The sequence below is a fragment of the Vanacampus margaritifer genome, chromosome 2, assembly GCF_051991255.1.
Source record: "Vanacampus margaritifer isolate UIUO_Vmar chromosome 2, RoL_Vmar_1.0, whole genome shotgun sequence".
In the NCBI taxonomy this organism is placed as follows: Eukaryota; Metazoa; Chordata; class Actinopteri; order Syngnathiformes; family Syngnathidae; genus Vanacampus; species Vanacampus margaritifer.
Window position 1 is genome coordinate 30,906,104 of NC_135433.1, and position 21,959 is coordinate 30,928,062.

The 21,959-nt window shown below is 41.5% G+C and overlaps 1 protein-coding gene across 4 annotated transcripts in view; it reads left to right on the plus strand.

Moving 5' to 3' along the window:
• The window catches only part of chd7 (chromodomain helicase DNA binding protein 7), a 79,636-nt gene that overhangs the window by 39,475 nt on the left and 18,202 nt on the right, over nucleotides 1-21,959 (plus strand). For all 4 annotated transcript variants that reach the window (XM_077555839.1, XM_077555842.1, XM_077555840.1 and 1 more), the window contains exons 4-22: nucleotides 3,465-3,916; nucleotides 11,575-11,719; nucleotides 12,052-12,186; nucleotides 12,341-12,406; nucleotides 13,340-13,395; nucleotides 13,637-13,751; nucleotides 14,152-14,235; nucleotides 14,316-14,453; nucleotides 15,543-15,664; nucleotides 17,061-17,304; nucleotides 18,357-18,533; nucleotides 18,789-18,932; nucleotides 19,015-19,113; nucleotides 19,249-19,441; nucleotides 19,533-19,746; nucleotides 19,856-20,051; nucleotides 20,198-20,365; nucleotides 20,555-20,734; nucleotides 20,832-20,942. In XM_077555839.1, coding sequence (XP_077411965.1) covers nucleotides 3,465-3,916; nucleotides 11,575-11,719; nucleotides 12,052-12,186; nucleotides 12,341-12,406; nucleotides 13,340-13,395; nucleotides 13,637-13,751; nucleotides 14,152-14,235; nucleotides 14,316-14,453; nucleotides 15,543-15,664; nucleotides 17,061-17,304; nucleotides 18,357-18,533; nucleotides 18,789-18,932; nucleotides 19,015-19,113; nucleotides 19,249-19,441; nucleotides 19,533-19,746; nucleotides 19,856-20,051; nucleotides 20,198-20,365; nucleotides 20,555-20,734; nucleotides 20,832-20,942 — 3,039 coding nt within the window. The remainder of the gene's footprint in view (nucleotides 1-3,464; nucleotides 3,917-11,574; nucleotides 11,720-12,051; nucleotides 12,187-12,340; nucleotides 12,407-13,339; nucleotides 13,396-13,636; nucleotides 13,752-14,151; nucleotides 14,236-14,315; nucleotides 14,454-15,542; nucleotides 15,665-17,060; nucleotides 17,305-18,356; nucleotides 18,534-18,788; nucleotides 18,933-19,014; nucleotides 19,114-19,248; nucleotides 19,442-19,532; nucleotides 19,747-19,855; nucleotides 20,052-20,197; nucleotides 20,366-20,554; nucleotides 20,735-20,831; nucleotides 20,943-21,959) is intronic.

The window sequence follows — 21,959 nt, forward strand, 5'->3', positions numbered from 1 at the left end:
GGCGACAGCACCTTATACGGTTTTTACTCACAGGCACAAAATGCTCTTTGTCTTTAGAGCACATCCGATTTTTGACATTCTCTTTACCAAGTCTTGCCAGTTAGGTTTTGTGAAACTTTTCATAGCCAATAGATGGAAAGACAGATGGATGGATGGATGAATGCATAGATTGATGGATGGATAGATGCATAGATAGTGGAAAAGGTGTTCCTCCCTCATGGAATCCTTTCTCCATTTTACCCCAGTGAGCGTTGAAACCCAGTGGCCATCTTTGTCTTTATTGCTACCACTTGTAGGATGTTTATTCAGATTAATTTGTTTCAAAGAAACGTTCTAATAAGATGAATGCCATTAGTCAGATTGCCAAGATCAATTTGGAAGGTGGTTTTCTTGAACACGTAGCATGGTAGCGCTGTTAAACCCAAATTCTCTGTCCCTGTCTCTATTTCTGTTTTCCCTTGCTTATCCCTCTCACCCACATTTTTGTCTAGGTGGCTCATTGACTTGTGTGTGTCAGCGGGTGTTTGTGTGCAGTGTTGAGTGTGATGTGTGACCTTGCAGTGCTTGGGTGTGACGTGTGTCTCTGTGCATTAGCATTCGCCTAATGTAAGTGGACTTGGGAATGATAGCACCTCCCCCCTCTCCATGTGAAGCACAACCATGCTGTGCTAGTGTATGTGCCGAACTGCTTCTGTGGCATTTTACTTGTTAAATTTGCTAATGCTCACACACTCCTCAACATATTTAGACAGGCCAATGTTTGTGATTATTTTTTATTTTTTCCATAGACGTGCATACTCTCGAACACACTCTCTTCCTCACTGACTTTTTGAAGTATGGAGATAATTTATTCGTGTCATGATGCCTGATTTCCCATCTGCTACTGGGACCCTGAGCAGCTGGAGGAAGAAAGAAAGGAGGAGGGAGCATTGGAATAGAGGGAGAGGGGAGAGGCAGCTGGAGTGGCTCTCAACAGCTGGTTACCAGTTTCCCTTCACAGAAAGCATATATTGGAGGAGAAGGGATGAGGATTGAATTTGCAGGAGTGCAAAAAGGGAAAAATGAGGTGTCAGCCAGTTTGTTTACTAAGGTTAGAATGTTGATGCTGAAGAGGGGGAGGAAATTATACCACCGGGAGTAAGCAACACCCATGTGACTCCATGTGTGACTGGATAGCAGGCTCAAAATGTATTTTTGTTTCTTTGAGGAGCAGTTTTGCTAATCAGTGACTTAATTTGAGGAGCAACTTTGTCATTTTGAGTAGCAAGTTATTCCCATTCTCATAAGAATCGCGATTCTCATTTAGTACGATTCAGAATCGATTTTAAATGTCCCAATATCGATTTTATTTAAATTATTTTATACTGTCTTGCCTTTGTCAATGTGTGCCTTTTATTTGGAGCGCTGTGCATGTTGTACCCGATTTGGCCACTTAGGGACAGTGTGGTTCCACGTGGTCTGATACACTGTTAAGTTAAGGAAAAAGTCACAATCAAGTTATTCCAATAAAAGTAGTTTTTTTGCAGTGTGGAGCCGTTCTTTTGAGTGAAGTGCCGCGAGTAGCGCGCTAATTAGCATTAGCGAGCCGGACTGGAGTAGATCATTACAATTCCTTGCACATCTATAGATTGAAGCAAAAATCATTGTCAATCAAATCATTTTTGAATCAAAAAATTCTTAGTCGAAAATTGATTCTGAATCGAATCGCAGACCCAAAAATCGGAATTGAATCGAATTGTGAGACATTCAAAGATTCCCACTCCTAGTATACAGTATTGTATAGGGATATGTACCGAAATCTGTACTTTTGTTGGTATGCGCAATTACACATCGATTAGGATCTGTTCTACCAAGCACCGATTCATGTAAAATCCAACCGTACCACGGTTCCAAAGTGTATTTTTCTGAGTTGTGACTGTGCAGGAGGGGAGACGTAGCGATGTCATCTTGGAGAATAGAGTTCTGTCCTAGACTGTGGTGATTGCAACTGGTTGAATAATCTTATTTTGCTGCATTGAGATTGCCTCCAATGATAAAGCCAATCTATCACCTCCACCAAAACGTGTTACTCAACAATCAGCGTTCATCGCGTCTTCGCCGCACTTACCTACCCGCTGAAGGCAGAATTTGGACTCGTGAACATAACGTTCCTCCATGTGCTTGGGTTCCAATGCATGCATGTATTGCCGACATAAGTGTGAACGGGACTGACAACGAATGGCAGTATATATATATAGCAGGTCTCCTGGCATCCCTATAAAACTAGAGATTGGCTGCGTGCAGTCTGTTCCCGGTTGTTTTGGCAGAGAGCAGTCAGCCATACCGTGCTGCAAATCTGTGTCAGCCAAAGTGCTAACAGGGTGAGGAAATGGTCTTCTTGGGGTGCTGTCATCTCTGACAACCCTGTTATATGAAATTTGACCTTCAGTTTGGAAATTGTACTAGGGCCCACTTCAAACAATGCGGGACCAGAGCTCAAAACAAGAGTCAGTGGCAACAGCAAACTAAGGTGTTTGGCATTGAGAAGATTTGGCATTTTTTTCTTGAGTGTAAGTGCAACCCACGTTCTTAACTCTGCTGCTCATCCCTCAAATTAATGTCTTTTACAAATTTAGTACAATTGAACCCATTAAGGCCTAAAGTGCCTTGCAAAACATGCCTCTAAAACCTATGGGTGACTTTTGAGTCATTCCCGAAAACCTGAAGTTTTCCTGGAAATTCAACAATATTAAAAAATAATTGATATCTCAGCTCCTGAAGCAGATAGAAACATAATTCCAAAAACATTTTAGAGCTTGCACCTGTGGCGTTCACACAAACCTATGTTTATTATTATAAACCTTCAATATATATATTTTTTTAAATTAACAAACAAATGTCGCATCTGCTCATGTATAACTCCAAATATATTTATCTTCAACACTGGAGTGCAGTTGTAATAACCTCGGGGATCGGGGTAATTATTCGTCGTTGCCGTTACAAAGCCGTTAAAATTCCCAACATCCTCATTGTCAAAAAACATATTTCTTAACAGTATGTTACTGTCGACAATATATGTACATAGTTGGTTTGTGAAACCGACAATGTTTGCTCTTTCATCCTTTCTAAGATCGCAACAGAAGTGCTAACTTGCTAACGCTAGCATGCCGCCACCATCAAATGTAAACAAAGCGCCATTGGCTTGACAGGCGATGTGATTATGCTGTAACCAATGTTGTGCATCACTAGCAGCATGGAGGATTATTGTATGCAATTTCTATACAGTTTTTTTCCCCTTCCCATACTAACATTTATGCTTATTAGCCAGGTTCCACTAATTTTCACAGACAAATTAGGTGCTCGCGATGTGGCAAGAGTGGGAAACATTTATTTTCTTTTTTGTAAAGAAACAAATGTAATTGTTTACTATTTACTTGTTTTACATTTGCTTGAGATTAACTGTCATCTGTCTCCTGGCCCTTCAGCATTCCCCGTTGGACCCATCTGCCGATGCCTCAAGGATGGTTCCTGATCGGCTGACTGGCTGCACTGGTGACACTATACAGCCTGTCTGCACAGAGCAGCCCAGTGACCAGGAGACTAAGCCAAAAAAGAAGAAGAAAAAGAAAACAAAAGTAGAAGATAAAGAGGAAGGAAAGAAGAGCATGACAAAAAGAGAGGAAGACGTCACTTCAGGATTTCCTTTAACGGGGTGCGAGCAGGGTGCTGGTACAGCAATAGGAGATGGAAGTTCACCACCTGTTGAGAAGAAAAAACGGAAAAAGAAACCAAAGGATATGGCAGAGGGCACAGAGGCAAAAGAGCCTAAGACCCCCAAAATGCCTAAAACACCCAAGACACCCAAGACACCCAAAGAACCCAAGGAGAAGAAAGTCAAGAACTCCACACCCAAGGCCAAGATGTCCAAAAAGTCCAGGTAGGAACAGCATCGCTGGCCAATGGGTTGCTCGCTTCATCTCATGTCAATCAAGTACCATTTAATAGCATAATTTGTCTGTAAAACATCATAGGAAGTTATTTATAGAACAACAGATGCATTGGACTCATAATTCTTAAAATGGTTTGATAGCAGGCATATGAACAAGCGATCAACCAATCCCATTTTGTTCTAGTAGATCAACCATGACCACGATAACTACTTTCTCAACAGGGATACACATTACTAAACAATAGAACAAAGGAAGATTGACAGATTTTTGTACCTAAAATTTTAGACATATGGGTACTTCTCTACTATTGGTACTTGTGTCTAGTATTTTCACATGTGTGCAGTTGCTGACTTCTTGGATCAAAGAACATTGGCAAAAGTGGCGATGTTAGTCTGAGGTGGTTTCATTGTGAAGGTGGAAACTTGATCGGACAAAGGAATGTGTTAGGACAGCCTCCATTTTTCTCTCTCTCTCTTTTTTCTCAGTCTTTAGTCTCACTCCCGTTCCTTCTTTTTCTCGTCCTTGCGGGCCTTTTTATCCCGAGGAAGAGGGAGGGCGAAAGCTGCAAGCAAGGGTCAACACTGGGGGAGGTGGGCTTATGTGTAGGCTTGCATCGGACACTGGGAAAGAAAGGAGGAGGGGGGGCTTCGAGCTAGGGTAGGTTGCTAACGAGGTGATGAGGGGGCAGGCGATTTTGTATGTGTATTGGGGGAGGGATTTTTTTCTTTGTGGCAGAAAATGGCATCTAATGATAATGAAGGCCATGCTGCTGTCCACTCCATAGCTCAGAGTGGGCAGAGGAAATGTGGGGGTGGGGCGTGCGTACGTGCGTGCGTGCGTATGTGTGTGTTTGTAAACTAGCTGTTATCTGTTTTCAGGCTTTCCTCCATCTTGAGTGGCGGCCTGCAGCTCCCAGGTTAATTTAGCATAATAATGGCTGCCGGCCATCCACTGCTATTGTAAAATGGTGGACCAACATCACCCAGCCGTCATCCCTTTATTTAGCCGCATTTCCACCGCAGGAAGTTGGGGAGGGGGGTAGGGACTTTCACAGAAACCGTCCTCTCAGCCGGGCCGCTTGTGGCTGTGTCTCCACTGCAGAGTACGACCCATTTCGCGACGGGTTCTCCCGTGACGTCACCCAAGCACTGTGCAACGAAAATCTCGAGGAAAGAGAAAAACTTTAGGTGGTTGCTGTTTTTCTCTGCTTTTTATTTTATGTACTTGGCATGGATGGATGATTTGAGTGAGAGGAGACAGCGTTTAGATGAAAAATTTGAAAAGGCTGACTCGCAATTCACGAGTTTTCGATCGACACGTAATCGCCTTGCGACGGTTTCTGTGACGTCACCCAAGCACGGCACCGCAAAAATCAGAACAACAAGGAAAGAAAAAAAAAAACTTGTGGCGGTTGCCGTTTTTTTCTGCTTTGTTTAATGTACTTTGCATGGATGGATGGGCGAGTGAGAGGAGACGGCGTCTAGATGAAGAATTTGAAAAGTAAATAATTTTTAACCAATCAGCACGAGAGCTCGATCGGGAGTTTATCGGGCCAGCAGAGTACCTACCCTCGAGTAGGACCTCCGCTCGTCCCCGTAAATTCCTGTAAATGTGGCCCGGTTGGGAACGCTCCTGCAGTGGAGGCGCGCACATACGGGGTTGACCCCGTAAATTTACCCCGAAGTTCCTGCGGTGGAAACGCGGCTTTTGTCTTTTGCTCTACAAGCCCCTTCCTACGTGTAGCCGGCCTTTATTAAAACTAAGGCCCTGTCTACACGTGGCCGGGATTTTTGCAAACGGGAGATATTTTTCTGCATTTTGCCCTGTCGGCCACACCTCCCGTGGGATTTTTCCCCCATTAAATACGAAGGTTTAATAAAACTCCGGCCAAATTGAATTTACATATTTCTCTTGATATGCGTTTGTGTGTGACAGTCGTAAACAGAGCAACTCTAGCCATTGTTTACAGCGGATGCATTGCTCATCTGTTCGGTGTCAGATGCAAAATCACACAGCTCCACGTTGGACGAGATTGAAGTACTGGGCGAGTGAGTAGAGTTATCCAAGTTGTTTTTCTTTCTATGCCAGAAGGTATTGTGGTAGCGGCAGCGTAGCCCACCGAGAGCTCCAGACTTAGCGGGGGAAATGTGCAAGAGCATGCGGTGCATGGGCACCTCTTCAGGCTGGCCGCAGCGAGGCCCTGGTCCATGCACCCACCAGCCCCTGAAGCTGATGCGTCAGAAAAGGCTCCTGTGTCTGTTATCCACTGCCCGGCAATTTTTGCTTCATATAGCCTTCATTTTTGTGGTTAGGATTGCTCGAGTTATTTCTCATCACACAGGGAATCATGAGACATATTGTGAGACACCTCTTATCATATTAACTTGTTTTGGGTGGCCGTGGCTCAGGATGTAGAGATGGTCGTTCAGTAACCAGAAGGTCAGCTGTTCTATCCCCGCTCACCCCAAGTCATGTGTTGTTGTGTACTGTACTTGGGCAAGGCACTTCACACACAAACTGCCTCCAGTGCTACTCACAATGGTGTGTGGAAGGTGTGAATGTTTGATGGTGGTTGGAGGGGCCGTAGGCGCACACTGGCAGCCACGCTTCCGTCAGCCTCCCCCAAGTAAGTAGCTTACCGCCACCGCAGTGTGAATGTGTGAGTGCATGAATAATGTATCCATTCCATTGTAAAGCGTCTTTGAGTGTCTAGAAAAGCACTATATAAATCCGATGCATTATTATCATTATTATTCTATTATAGTGTAAGGTTTTAGGGGGAAGTCTTTAAAAACACTAAGAAGTGGTGCTCTTTCTCTCTATTCTGCGATTCATTCATGCAAACACAAGCTTTTCAATATTGGACACCGTAATGCATTAACCCCTCCTACAGCAAACTCTCCAATCACTTTCTTCACGCACACATGTAGGCTTATATGTTAACATCAGCAAGCATATGATTTATACATGTATTTAATTATCATTTTCAAAGCAAAGGCAAGTTGTAAGATGTCTAAAGTCATACAAATTTAAAACATTCACAAATCCTGTTGTTTCTTCTAAGTATTTCCCCAACGGGTAAGTCCGAATGTATTGGATCGTGGACAGAGAAACGTTTCTTGCGAATGGTCATATGTTGGCCTCTCCGGTCAAAAGTCTTGGCCAATCAGCTATCCAGACTTTTTTTACGTACAGATTAGGGATGTAAACTGGTTATCTTGAATCAGAAACCGTAACTCTGACCTTAACCCAAATATTGACTGCATGTTAACGTAGTCAATGATCAATTGCACCCACCAAAGCGGCCAGTTGGATTTTCGGTTTCTCGAGCCACAGCTAAACTTAATCCACCTTTGTCGGATTGGTGGGTGTTTTTGTGAAGCCCTGCATAGAAAACGTCAAGAGTTTTGAAAATCTTAATATGGGTTCGAGAGAAATTTTGTTTTTTTTGTGTCAGAATCAGAAATAATCAGTAATAATGCATGTGTACCGGAGATGAGGAACAATGAGTATATCCAGATTATCCACTAAATTCAATTTACGTTTAACCTTACTGGATTTAAAAAATAATAATAATGATTTTTTTTGTTGGGGAGGTTGGGGGGGGGGGGGGGGTGATTGATAGGAAAATCGATTATAAAAAAAATAAAAGAAAGTCAATGACAGCACGACTTTATTGTGCCTCCTGCCTTTCAATGGAAGAACATTATATGTCAATGGCATGGATACATAAACAAAAGTATATTTGTAATAAACAAATGGGTGTTTTTCTGCAGCACCCCTGATGATCTCTCACGACACACTAGGGTGCTACGGCACCCTGGTTGGGAATCACTGATCTACGCAAATAATGTTTGTAGGTTTTTTGGGACTTTTTTTCCTAAAACTGCAGTAACTTTTACCACTAATCTTATAACTCCTTTGCTGGAAATTCAACTGTCACCTCTTGTTGCAAATTCCAAAAGAATCAGGTGGTTTACTTTGCCGAGTCAGCTCAATTCGCTCCTTTGACCTTCTCACTCCGTCCTGGTGGCTCGTACCGCCTCTCTGTCTACTTGTCTCAGGAAGTACAACTATAAATAACCCAGCTCCTAGCTGCCACGCCCGTGTGTGTGCGCGTTTGTGTGTGTGCGTGCGCGCGAATTCGATGGCAATTTTGTTTGCAGTATACACACATTCTGGCACCTTGCTGTGCGTGCGTGTGTGTGTGTGCATGGAAATGCCACGCTTTCTACACAGTCTATTGTCACCACTACTTGTGCTTTCTATTTCGAGGGATTTAATGCATGTAGGTCATAGTATGGCTCATCAAATCAGCAGGTGACCATTAACTGTGTGTTTTATTTCGTAAAGCTTGTGTGATTGCCGGAATGATGATTTATCGCTTCCTCCTCCTTTGCCATTTATGCACGCTTAATTCGACGAATGAGGACTTTGATCGCTTTCTTCTACTTTGTAGCCAAACAATGGACCCTTGTGTGTTTTCTTGTGAGACAGTATAAATCCTTGATAATGTAAAATTACCCATCGTGAAAGCATGCCGGGGACTAGGGGGTGCTATAGCCCCGTCAGAAATTTGTCTAGCCCCACCATCCCTTCAGTTATCCATCCATCCATCCATCCATTTTCTGAATGTATTTATTTATATTTAAATTAAAAGTTCACAAGTAAACATTCTGTTCCAATGCAATCCCTGTTTCAGTGTTTGTGCTGCAACTGCCCATGTGTGTGTTTGTAAGGGCTGAGAGGGGGCGAGGTGAGTCTGAGTTGCATGCATGTTAGAATCCTGTTTGTTAGCTTACAGTCCAGTTCAGTAGTGGATCGCTTTGCTTAAATAAAATGCACATTTTCCGACAAACATGCCAGTCTCCCAGGGGGGGCAAAAAAGAAGAGGGTGATTTGACAAATGACCCAGGTCCAACCTGAGAAGGCTGTTCCGAACGTACTTGTAGGCTAATGCTAAAAAGCATTAACGCCACAAATGTAATGACCGATCCTTACTTGGAAAGTCTGTACTGGGGGAATTCGCAGCGCAGCAGACACGTACATGTCAAAATTTAGCAATAATAAAATTAATAATAATGCATATATTTGTGGTCAAGTTGTATTTTACAATTTTGAAAATTTGTTGGTTCATGTTAAACTAAGATTAGATGGCTCTTAATATGAAAAGAAAAATGCACTGAGCTGTCACCGTCTTACAAAGAAGATGCAAATATGCCATCTAGTGGCAGAAAAATGACCAACACAAATCAATATCACACTCATTTTTTACAGTACAGTACATCTTTTTAATTTTAACTCAGTTTTATGAATTGTGAAATTACTGTATCAATGACTAAAAGATGCAGCCATATTTCTATTAGTTTAACATTTTTGTCCCACTTTTATGTTAACAGTATGAAAACTTAGGAACAAATATTTTATTGTACATTTAGAACAGTTATAAAATTTACGAAACGTGATTAATCGTGGCTTAGCTATTGTAGTCATGCGATTTAATTACAATTGAAATTTTTAAACGCCTGACACCCCTATTATATGTATATAATGACATTTTTAGCAAGCAGAAGATAAAATGTGATTGGGTGATGACTGAGGAAGTTGGGGAAGCAAGATCACGTAGGAGGAAGAGAAGCAGCCAAGTCGAGAAGTGCAAGTGTGTGCGTTTGTTGTGTGGCCAGATGGCTCCAGCGTGTGGCGACCAGCCAGAGGAACAGGTGCAGGTCACATGACCAGCCGTTACCACGGAGATGGTTATTGCTCTTGGCGTGAGGATGAAAGGAGAAGGGCCCCAGGGACAGCAAGGGAGTGAGCAAGCAGGAGGGACTAGTGGAGAGGCACAGAGCAGGACAGGGAGAGATGCACATCCATGCTGTGATGCAGAAGGGCAGGGTGGGAGATACAGTATGTCATTTGAATTGTTTCTCGGATGATGAAACTCTGTGCGCACATTTATCTCTGCTTCCATTTCTTCTTTTTGAGTGTTTGTCGAGCTACTTCAGATCTTGACGTGGACAAAAGTCGCGCTATTACCTTGTTTTTTCATCAGTTGGGTTTCCATCCACCCATTTTTATTTGAAATTTCAAGAAATGCAAAATTAAAACTGAATGGAAACACTAGAAATTCTAATAAGGGCCCAAAATTTGCAAAAAAAGTTTTTGCGCTTAGAGGGGGTAGATTTTGAAGCGTATCGAACAAAGGAAAATGCGAATTTGGGCTATGGAAACAGAGGTTTTGCGAATGAATGCTGGCAAGACCAGATACACGTCACACGTTTTGACTGGATATTACGTCACACGTACGTTTGTAGTCCCAAAGCAATGTCGGACGATAAAGTAAGGTATGTTTGGGGACAAAACTTTTTGGAATTAATTAAAGAAGCGAATATTAATGCTATTTAGATGGAAAACAGCAAAGAAACGCTATGGTTTATCAAGAATTCAAAAAGAAAACTCTTACGACGTCATCGCACGGCACAGTCTCTTCCTGGTCTTCTTCTTTTAAATTACTGGTGGATCACATGTCAATGGTGGACACCGCCACCTACAGCGGCGGAGTCCCCTCTCAATATTCGTAAAAGAACAACAGATGGAAAACGGGCATGTCCGTTTTGCGCATTTTCAGTAAATTTGCTTAAAAATTTTGAAACAATTGGATGGAAACCCGAATATTGACTCTGTCATTCAACATCATGTAAAAGTAAGCACATAAAATTTTGTATACCTCAATATTGGAGTTACTGTATTCTTACATAAAATACTTACCATGTACATATTAAATCACAACACAATTGCAGGTGGGGGGTATACAGTGTGGTCATCTGTCACCTTGCCATTTTATTTATTTATTTGGCAACCAAAAGCCACTATTTAGTTGAACTATGACATCTCCTAGCCTAGAGCTCAAGTTTCTGAGATTATGTGACTAACTGGTAAAACAAGTAATATAGTTGTATTATTATAGTACAGTAGTAATGTGCTTGTCAGTGGAAAAGTGTATGTTTTGTTTTTCAGCTCTAAAGCATGTTGAGGAAAAGTTCAAATGTACGCCTAAGCTTTTGACTTTTGCGTTCTTTCTTTTGTGTGCAAGAACTATCGCTATTCTGCTACAACTTGTGTACAGTGCTGTGTGTGCACGTGCTGAAGTGCATGGTACATGAGTGTCCTCTGGACTTCCTTTATAGTGTGTGTGTACACTACCTTCACACACACACGCACGCACACACACAGCTCCTCTTTCTTTCCATGCCAGAGATTAGAGGAAGCATGGGAGCCTCTCAACCTCACCCCTCCCTTTTGCTCTGTCTCTGGGCCCTCGTGTGCTTCCTCTCTGCTTACATCTCTCCATCTTGCTCCCTCCAACCCCTTGCAGTCTTTCATCATATTAACCCCCTGTGTTCCAGAGCCTGAGGCACACTAATGATTTCTAAATGGGTAAATCAAACATGGCGACTGCCCTGGGACAGGCACACATGCATGCACACACACACACACACACACACACACACACGCCTGGTTAGTTTAGGGCCATAGATTGACGAAAGAAACAGTAGTTGTCTTGTGCTAATACTTTCCCTCCAATAAAATTTCAATGTTTTTCTCTTTTTCGCCACGCCCCTCCTTCCCCCAAATCTCCCTATAGCAGTAAGAAGGCAGAGTCCGAAGATGGCGCCATTGCTGCCAAGAAGGATTCCAAAAGAAAGCGACACTCATCAGTCAGTGAAGATGTAGAAGTGAAGTCTCCGCCTCACTCGTCTATAGAGGAGGAGGATGAGGATGGTGTGCAGGTACAGAACTTGTTGAAAGCATTATTTAGAGTAGCATTCATGCAGCACAATTCAAACAAACCTTGTTGACAGCCCTTTGAGACCCTACTGTGAAATTCATATGTACCTCCATTTTATCACTCAACAAAAAATTTCGATTGTATAGGAGACAAGTAGATGGGCCTTGTGAACATGAATTCAAATCAAAACATATTTAAACTGTGTGGTGTTAAACAGCTAAAAGTCCTTATTTCTCTGATGAGTACAGCCAGTCATTTCTTACCCTTTACGGATTTTTTGTTAACTAATTTCATAGTACTTTTGCTTCACATCTATCATTTTCTGCACACCAGAAGCGACGCTCCAGCCGACAAGTGAAAAGGAAGCGCTATACAGAGGACCTGGAGTTCCGAATCTCGGAAGATGACGACAGTGGAGACGATTCACCTGCACCAAAGTCTCCATCATCATCATCAACCCATCTGCAGGTACAGTCTAGGTGTAGCTTGGTATTGCTCCAAAGTACACAGTAATGTGATATTGAATAATATGTAACATAGTCAGGTTCATCTGCCCTTAATCCCTGTTGTACATAACGCATTTACTAGACTTTGTTAGCACGCAGTTATTTTTGGATTCTAGGACATAGCTGAAACTGATGGGCCGGTGGTGGAGAAGATCATGGGTGTGCGTACCACCAAGAAACAGGTGAGCTAGATGCACACACAATCCCATACATCACATAGATACTGGCTGGTTATATGCATGTGATTAGCCATCCTATGGCTTGCCCAAAGAATGATACATACACAGATTAGCCCAGTTATCTCTTGCCACAGTGACAAAAGTTATCTTTTGTTTCTGTATGTTTTGCATGTGTATTGATCTGACTGGCGATGTGACTGTATACAATATGTGTAAACTAAAATACATTTGTTTTCTCCCCACAAAAAGTCCGATTTAGAATTTAATGTCTCTCTTATGTCACTAAATGTGTGTGATTGTTAGTGGAAGTATGTCAGCTGGGACAGGCTTTAAACTACAGAATAAGCAAAACAAATATATATTTTAAATGTTATTGTTCGACACAGTTTGTTCTAAAGAAAGCCTGTCACTTGGCTAATACATGCATTCACATATAGCAAGCAGCAGCCAACTTTGCTTTTGCCAGCTGTCTTGCCATTGGACTCTCGCCTCTCTCTCACACACGCACACACACACACGCACACACACACACAAAACTCCATTCAGATTTGACCCTAAACTTGGCATACAGCCAAAACCGCAACGCGAGAGCAACGCCAGACACCAAGCTAGCATTTCCTCAGGCTGTGTGTACGAGTGTGATTGATGATTCAAGGCACTACAGTAGTAGTAGTCGTAGTAGCAGCAGCATCTTGGAGTGTGTGCTTGTTTGTGTACTTGTTAATGTTAAATAAGTAATGGTTAATGGAAGAGCAGTTCCGTCCAAGGATTCATATCGTCTTTCAAACACTTAAGTCAGTTTGTGATTGTCAAGCGGAATTACATTCACTTTGTCTTCATTTTGTCAAATTAGCAGTTTCCTAATACTCTCTCACCTGTTAATCCACTTTTTGTAGTAATATGTGTGGCTAATTATTTTTTCCCCCCTCGACTTAGCTGGAGTCACGGGAGGAAACAGAGGTTGAGGAGTTCTATGTCAAGTTCAAGGGCTTGTGAGTGACACACTTAGTATTTTTCTTCTATAGTATTGAGACCTACTTTTCTTACATAAGCTCCCACACTGCTATTTCCAGTTTATGCAATACGAGCGTTTTAATTTCTCAATTGTTCCAGTCATATTTTGTTTTGCGCTTGACCCAAGCAGCTTTTTTTTAAATCAAGATTTCAGCATTATTTGTTCTTGTTATTCATTAAAACTTCGACACAATGTGATCTTTTTCTCTCTTCTTTCAGTTCTTACCTCCACTGTCGGTGGGCAGAGTTAGAAGAACTGGAGAAAGACAAGAGAATACAGCAGAAGGTCAAAAGGTTCAAGGCCAAGCAACTACTCAACACCTTTATCACTGAGGTAAGACTTGAGTCTTATCTGGAAGAGGCTATCAGATTCCTTGTGTGTGTGTTTTGTTGTTTTGTTTTTTAAGGCTGCCATGTCGTGCATCTGAATTGTCACTTGAACCATGCAGTGTAAATGCAGCCTTTTTGAAGTATTGTCTAATGTAATGTACTGACAGCAGCAGTTATGTTGTTATGTTTACCCTTATACACATTTATTGTCCAGTATAATTGTCCCCTTCCCAATTAAGGCAATAACTATTATCAATTCAAATTTAGATATATATTCAAAGTGTTAAGGTGTGGTTATCTTTATTATGCTGTATATGTGCTGTAAATTGACCTTATACTTTAAGGGAACATACATAACTTTAACCTAACTTCCAATGGTAAACCCTTTATTGTTTTCTCTCCAGATGGATGATGAGCCTTTCAACCCTGACTATGTGGAGGTAGATCGCGTTCTGGATATTTCAGAGAGCACAGATGAAAATGGAGAGGTACTTTGATCTTCTCTTGATATTGTATATGGTTTGAAGTTGTCTCTCACACACGCTCACTGTTGTGTGCATGTCTTCAGCAGGTGATCTTGTATTTGGTGAAATGGTGCAGTCTACCCTACGAAGACTCCACCTGGGAACTAAAGGCAGATATTGACCAGTCAAAGATAGAGGAATATGAACGTATCACTGCACGCACACCCAACACTAACAAAGTGGTAAGTATCTCCCATTATTTGTGTTAATCACCGAATCAAATCACTGTGGTGTTGTGTGTTTAAGTCTGTTTCAATAGGCGTATATTTTTTAAGCTTTACATATGTAACATGTCAGTCTGTAACTTCAGGAGCTGCCACTCATGATACTGCAAAGTTGCTTTTTAATGATCTGTGGTGTTTTATCTCTGGGATGCACAGTTTATTTTTTCAATTAGACATTTACTTGCAAATGGCAACGGAGTGTGACCATCTTGGATAAATATTGACACTGCACAGTTTTTTTTTCTTCACCCAATGTCATTGTACTGGCGTGTTGCGCTCTCTACTTGAAGCGAAGTCTGAAGACTGTCACAGGCTGTACTCACAACACTCGGTCACCAATGCTCCTCCCAGGATGATGCCAGTATTCGTGTGGGTTGGCCTGCCGCCTGCTCCTTCCTTCCTGCAGATTTACAGCCCCTTTAACTGCTCTCCACGGGGCCACGTTCTTGTGGTCTTGCGCACACACACACATACACGCCCCGCTCTTGTGGCCAGGCCAAACCACTAACAGTGTGTTTAATGCTGAACAGAAGCAGCTGTCTAGTTGTGGTCTTTCAAGCAGTTATTCCTCAACCTGTGGCCATTCCCTATAACTACTGCTTCTTCTAAAGGACTGTTGTTGCTGAATGAAGTTGCAAAACATTTTATATAGGCATGCCCCGAAAATTTGGTCAATGAAAAGGTCCAGTCCAAAATGGCCCAAAAATGCATTTTCTGTTTTGGTCCAGAAGACTTTTGCCACGGAAACAATACAGACAAAACAGGATGTTGTTTGTGATGGCGTAAGCATGTGCAGGCGGCCAGCTGAACTGAGTGAAGTGGGGAAATGAGCTCAAAGCCAAAGATATCTGAACTGCTTATCCTCACGAAAGTCGCGGCAAGTGACTATTTAAGCAGATCTGACACTTGGGGGACAACTGTGCGCTCTTTCAATAACTGGGAGCCTTCCCAGTTGCACTGCAATAAATGGAGATCATTTGTTTGATGTAAAGTGCGTTATAAATAAAAAGTATTAATGTTCTTATTATTCCTATCCTATTTTTTAAGGATCGGCCCTTGGCTACTGAATGGAAGAAGTTGGAAGGGTCAAGGGACTACAGGAACGGCAACGCACTCAGGGAATACCAACTAGAAGGTCTCAACTGGCTAACCTTCAACTGGTACAACTCGTAAGTAAAACCAACTGAACTTTTTTGTTTCTTTTGCTAATATCTCAATTTAAAAAAATAACAAAGTAGAAATTCTTACTGTCGGGTAGTGCATCAGTCCCTCATGGAGTTAGTCATGTCAACACAAATGTAGGTATTTATTTATTTTTTATTTTATGCCTTTTAGCCTTTTACCCTCATACTAAGTGTGACAGAAGATAATTTTGTCATTGATATACGTATACGGTATATTTCTCCAATTTTTATGATACCTGTGGTAATTTGGACTTCTTTGTCCATAGTAGGGATGTGCAATAAATCAGTGACAAAAAGAAAAGATATTTCATAGAATGTTAGAATTTTTTTTATTTATCTGAAAGAAAACCCCGATCTTGAACTGCAAAGCATTCTGCGGTTTGCAGGCATAGGCTACTGTGTAGCGCTAGATTTGTGGCACGGTTACAGTACAAGTCCTTGATGGGGAATTTTGAGCACAAAAGCGGGTTTTGTGTGCACAAGAACCGTTCTTGTGAGTCTAGTTGCCGAGTGCTCGTCTGCCTACCAGAGGAAGAAGCCGTCAAACCAGCGGAGAAGTTCGCACACGCACGTTCACATGTGTACGCGTGCCCGACTAAAAGTTGGACTTTGTTAAAATAAATGACCACTCGCATCAGTGCAACACTTGCACTAACCTTATATTGTGCAAACAAACTAACATGATTAAACACTTTTCAGATGCTACACTTGGCATCTGACAAACAATGAATACATATTAATGTGATAACCGTTTCACTGCTGCTCCTTTGAGGTTATTCGCAAATATGCATTTACTGCACTTCCAGGGGAGCATGAACGATGCCTATTACACCACAATACAGTGTACACAACAGTATTCATTCCTTAAAAAATGTTTTTATTGCCAAATATTTTGAATGGTATTGTTCCTATGAATAGTTGTTTTATTGTAATTTATCTTTAATAAGATCATTAAATGCATTTTCTTTTTTTGATTTGGTGAAAAATAATATTCGATATTGACTGACAAGAAATGCTTATTGTGATACATTTTCATCCATATCGCCCAGCCCTAGTCCATTGCCTTCCAATGTAATGAATATGATCCAGAAGGATAGTGCACCGACACCTCCTTTGTTTGAACTAAGCCTGTCCTTCACAAAAACTACTCCTTTAACTAAACAAATTGTGTACCGTAATTTGTGACTGAGAAACTGCCTGGGTATATAGTACATATTTGCCTTGAATTTCATGGTCTACTACAGTTTGCTAAATTTGAATTGTCTCTCAGATGTATTATGTCCTGCAGTGTTGAACAAAATACATTTGATGGATTTGTCTCACCTGCTTTCTGGTATTAAACAACTTTGCAGCACCTTGACCAAGTCTTTGTCTTCCACAGACGTAACTGTATACTGGCCGATGAGATGGGTCTAGGAAAAACTATCCAGTCCATTACATTCCTCTACGAAATTTACATGAAGGACATTCAGGGGCCATTCTTGGTCATTGCCCCACTCTCTACAATTCCCAACTGGGAGAGAGAGTTCAGGACTTGGACAGAGCTTAATGCTGTGGTCTATCATGGCAGCCAGGCGAGCCGCAGAACCATTCAGGCCTATGAGATGTACTTCAGAGATGCACAGGTAATTGAAATTAGACATGTCTTTTCAAATTGTCTGTAAAATTTATTATTCCTTCCAAGTAATATAGATTAATAGATCAGATGTGGCCTCAAAATCTTCTCGATTATAGAGGGGAGTTTGTGTAAGCACTGCTCAATTCATCTTCTGTCGCATAGTGCAGAGATGCCAAGTGTTTGGATTTGGCCATATTTTGTAACAGGCAGTCGCCATGTGTTCCGCAGCTTTCGGGGAAGTCAAATGTTTTTCGGAAAAGCCAGAATGACATGCGGTAGATTATTTGAAGTTTGCAAGTGAATCTGCAGGTAACACGGCTTGTGATTGGCTGATATAAGATTGGGTCTCTGCCAACCAACCTATCGTAATAACGTTACATCTTTGCCCGTGTATAGAGGTAGCTTCGCAGCCCCGTGGTTTGCTGGCTAGCGTGGCAGCTAAACAGCAGCCGCTCTTCTAAAAGTCAACAATTGTCACCTTCGTAGCGGGAATAAGCGACTCTTCTGACATATATCATATATATAAACTGAATCTTTACACACACAAAAAAAGTCAATATTTTCTCAGCCGAAACAAAAGAAAATGTTGTTGTTTGAGTGTCTTTCTAGTAGCATACTTATATGTAATTTTTGGCTGAGATGCAAATGTTGTTGAACAAATGTAAATTTTCCTGACAAAATATCAAGAATGTTCCTGAAAGTTTATGATGGGGGTTGGCATCCCCTGATACTACAAGCTATGTTCACTATATTTCTAGGAAGAAACCATTTTTTTTACATTAGAGTCCTTGTGAGCTACTTTTTATTCCTCAAAGCTAAGGTAGTTTTATTTGTTCTGCTTCATTGGCCACAAATGAAAGCAGGTGATTATTTTTTTTTCCTTTTCCCCAAGATTTACTAGCGTTCAAATTTTGAGTTAACAATGTGGTCTAAGATGATAAAATTGTGTCAAAATGTATTTTTCACTTTCTTGTTAAAAGTGAAAAGTCTTGCATTGACGGGAATACTGGGCCATTTTATTAATCGATCTCTGTTGCCTGTTCCTCATGCCTTCCCAAGGGTAAAATAATCAAGGGAGCGTATCGGTTTGATGCTGTTATAACCACCTTTGAGATGATTCTGGCCGACTGTCCAGAGCTTCGTGGAATCCCATGGCGCTGTGTGGTAATAGATGAAGCCCACCGCCTAAAAAACCGAAACTGCAAACTACTGGAAGGACTCAAGATGATGGACATGGTGAGCGTGGGCGTTGTTTGAGATTTGGGTGGCTATGCTTAAAAGGATGTATTATTTTATCCATGTATTTGATAGTGATTTTATTTGTTGTACTTCCGACAGTAGACCACAAAATATTTCTCATCATTTAATCAGTATGCTCAATCACGGACACATGTAATGTCCAGCTCGCATGTCATAAAAAAAAAAAAAACATTTTTAGATTTTTTTTTCCCTCTTTCTGAATTTCTTGTCACTTGCTCCCTTCTCATCCAGGAACACAAAGTTCTGTTGACAGGCACACCGCTTCAGAACACAGTGGAGGAGCTTTTTAGCTTACTTAACTTTTTGGAACCAGAACGTTTCCCGTCTGAACAAACATTCATGACTGAATTTGGAGACCTTAAGACTGAAGAACAGGTAGGAATGTGATTTGTAGGTTATGTACAGTTCTTAAAAAAAAAAAAAAAAAAAAAGTATTAATACAATGTCTGTATCACAGGTTCAGAATCTGCAAGGCATTCTGAAACCCATGATGTTGAGAAGACTAAAGGAGGATGTTGAAAAGAACCTGGCACCTAAGGAGGAGACTATCATTGAGGTGAGACTCTGGCTTCATCAATGATCAGATAATAGTCTGTTTTGTTTATTCTGTTGAAATGTAATAATAATATGAGGATTTTGTTGAAATCATCTGAGGAAGTGGAAATTTAACATTTTCATCTCTTTCTGGTAGGTGGAGCTCACCAACATCCAGAAGAAATATTATCGAGCAATTCTGGAGAAGAACTTCTCCTTCTTGTCAAAAGGAGGTGCAGGAGGAGGGGGCGGGGGTGGTGGGGGTTGTGGAGGAGGTGCAGGTGTCCCCAACCTCCTCAACACTATGATGGAGCTAAGGAAATGCTGTAACCATCCCTATCTCATTAACGGTATGCATCCAAAGCCCTAAATAAATATGATCCAGCAAAGTAGCTGTAACCGGACCGGTTGACCATTTCTATTGTTTGCCATGTAATGCAGGAGCGGAAGAGAAGATCATTGAGGAGTTTAGGGACTCCCACAGTGGAACAGACATGCCAGATATGCCCCTCCAAGCGATGGTCCATGCTGCTGGCAAGCTGGTGCTCATTGACAAGCTGCTGCCTAAATTGAAGGCCGGTGGTCACAGAGTCCTGGTTTTCAGTCAGATGGTCCGCTGTCTGGACATTTTGGAGGATTATCTCATCCAGAAACGGTGAGAAGGGTTAAAAAGAGGATTTTGTTTCGGCATTCGAGAGATCTCTACTACAGTAACTCGTCACAGGTTTGATTACTAACACGTGGGGGGCATTCTTTGTGTCCAGTTATCCCTATGAGCGTATTGATGGAAGAGTTCGCGGTAATCTGCGACAGGCAGCCATAGACCGCTTCTCCAGACCAGATTCTGACCGTTTTGTCTTCCTGCTATGTACAAGAGCTGGTGGACTTGGCATTAACCTGACTGCAGCAGATACTTGCATTATCTTTGATTCTGACTGGAACCCTCAGAATGACCTGCAGGTATGAATTAAGTAAAGAGACTCTACCAACCGCAAAGGATCAAGTTGTCTGCTGCATTCTTTTTTAATCCGGTCATGAGTAGTTAACAGTTGTAGTCCTAAACTGCAATATATTGTGATATGCTTCTGAGAATGTTCCTTTTCCAGGCCCAGGCAAGATGTCATCGTATTGGCCAGTCCAAAGCGGTCAAAATCTATCGGCTAATCACCAGGAACAGTTATGAGAGGGAGATGTTTGATAAGGCCAGTCTGAAGCTGGGTCTTGACAAGGCTGTCCTCCAGAGCATGAGTGGGCGTGAGAATGCCAACAGTGGGGTAAGATGCACATCCAGTAGCATGCCGAACGAGTTCAGATGAGTGTGCATATCTGATCTTTTTTTGTATCTTCATTGATGAACTTCAGATGACATTCATGACTTCAAACATACTGTACAATTTTCAGATGATCAGTGTAGCAGCAAAAATAATTAGTTTTTTGGTAACAAGATTGTATTTGTTTTCTAGGTTCAGCAATTGTCCAAGAAAGAGATTGAAGACCTACTGAGAAAGGGAGCATATGGTGCTCTCATGGATGAGGAGGATGAAGGCTCCAAATTCTGTGAAGAAGACATTGACCAGATCCTTCAAAGGCGGACCCACACCATAACCATAGAGTCTGAGGGCAAAGGCTCTACCTTTGCCAAGGTGAAGACTTAGCTTATCCAAAAATTAAAGTTCCTATACAACTGTAAATTTCTGCTACATAATTGTCACCGATTCAACTTTTGTTCCATCTCAACAGGCCAGTTTTGTTGCTCCCGGCAACAGAACAGACATTTCTCTGGAGGATCCCGACTTTTGGCAGAAATGGGCCAAAAAGGCAGAACTGGACCTAGATGCCATCAATGGACGGGTATAGCACATACATGGTTCTACTGTATATGGGAAAGTTTAGAATAAAAATGCACACTGGTGGTGTCACCAATCCCCTTATGCAAGTATGGAAAATGTGACTAGGCAATACAAAAAGAATAATAGAGATTTTTTCATATTAGACTCTCATACTCTCCTTTAATTACCTGTTTCCCATGTTCCTGTTGTGAAAGTGCCAGTGTTGTGTCCTTGTGTATTTGAGATCGAGAGCGTAAGCTGCTTAGTTCTACTTAACAAAAAGCAGATGCCTAGAGGGTTCACAGATATCATTTGGGGTTTTGCTCACAAAACAAGATCAGTCATACACATTCATAAATAGACACACTCAAACAGAACTTGGCTGCTTAATATTCTTGCTATCATTCCCTCTTCATGCCAATTATATTGTGTTCCATTAATTGTGTGTCTATGCTTCCGGGTTTATATTTTATGCCTTCTCATTGTTGCCTCTGAGAACCCTCCATCAGAATACTTAATCCAGCTTGACGAGTGTGAATATGCTCCACTTACTTGGGCTGCTCCCCTGGGATTTTTGACTGTGATGTTAAAATGGAAATGACTGTAGCCCTCTGTGATAATGGCTGCGCTAACTACTGCCCAGCTTGCGCATATTTGTGATTTTAAGCAGGAGGCATTTAAATTAATTAAACAAAATGTAATTAATTGGACAACATAATTATTGGCAGTTTATGTGAGCTGACAAGCAATTTTCTCGCCGGCAGGAATGGAACATGGAAAAATATCAAATTATTCAAATTTCGTACAGAACAGGTCATTTTTTAAATAGTCTGCAACCGCTGCATCTTAGATGTCGGAAATTGTGACAAATGAACTCTTGGACTTACTGTGAATAAAGCCGACACTTATTATGGGATGGACTTAGGACCATCTGGATTTAAAAATTGGTTCCTAGTTGAAATTGACAGTAAATTCTCTGGGTATTGAACTGATCACAACTGGACATTCTGCTACACTTAAAATCTGGTAACACCCTGAG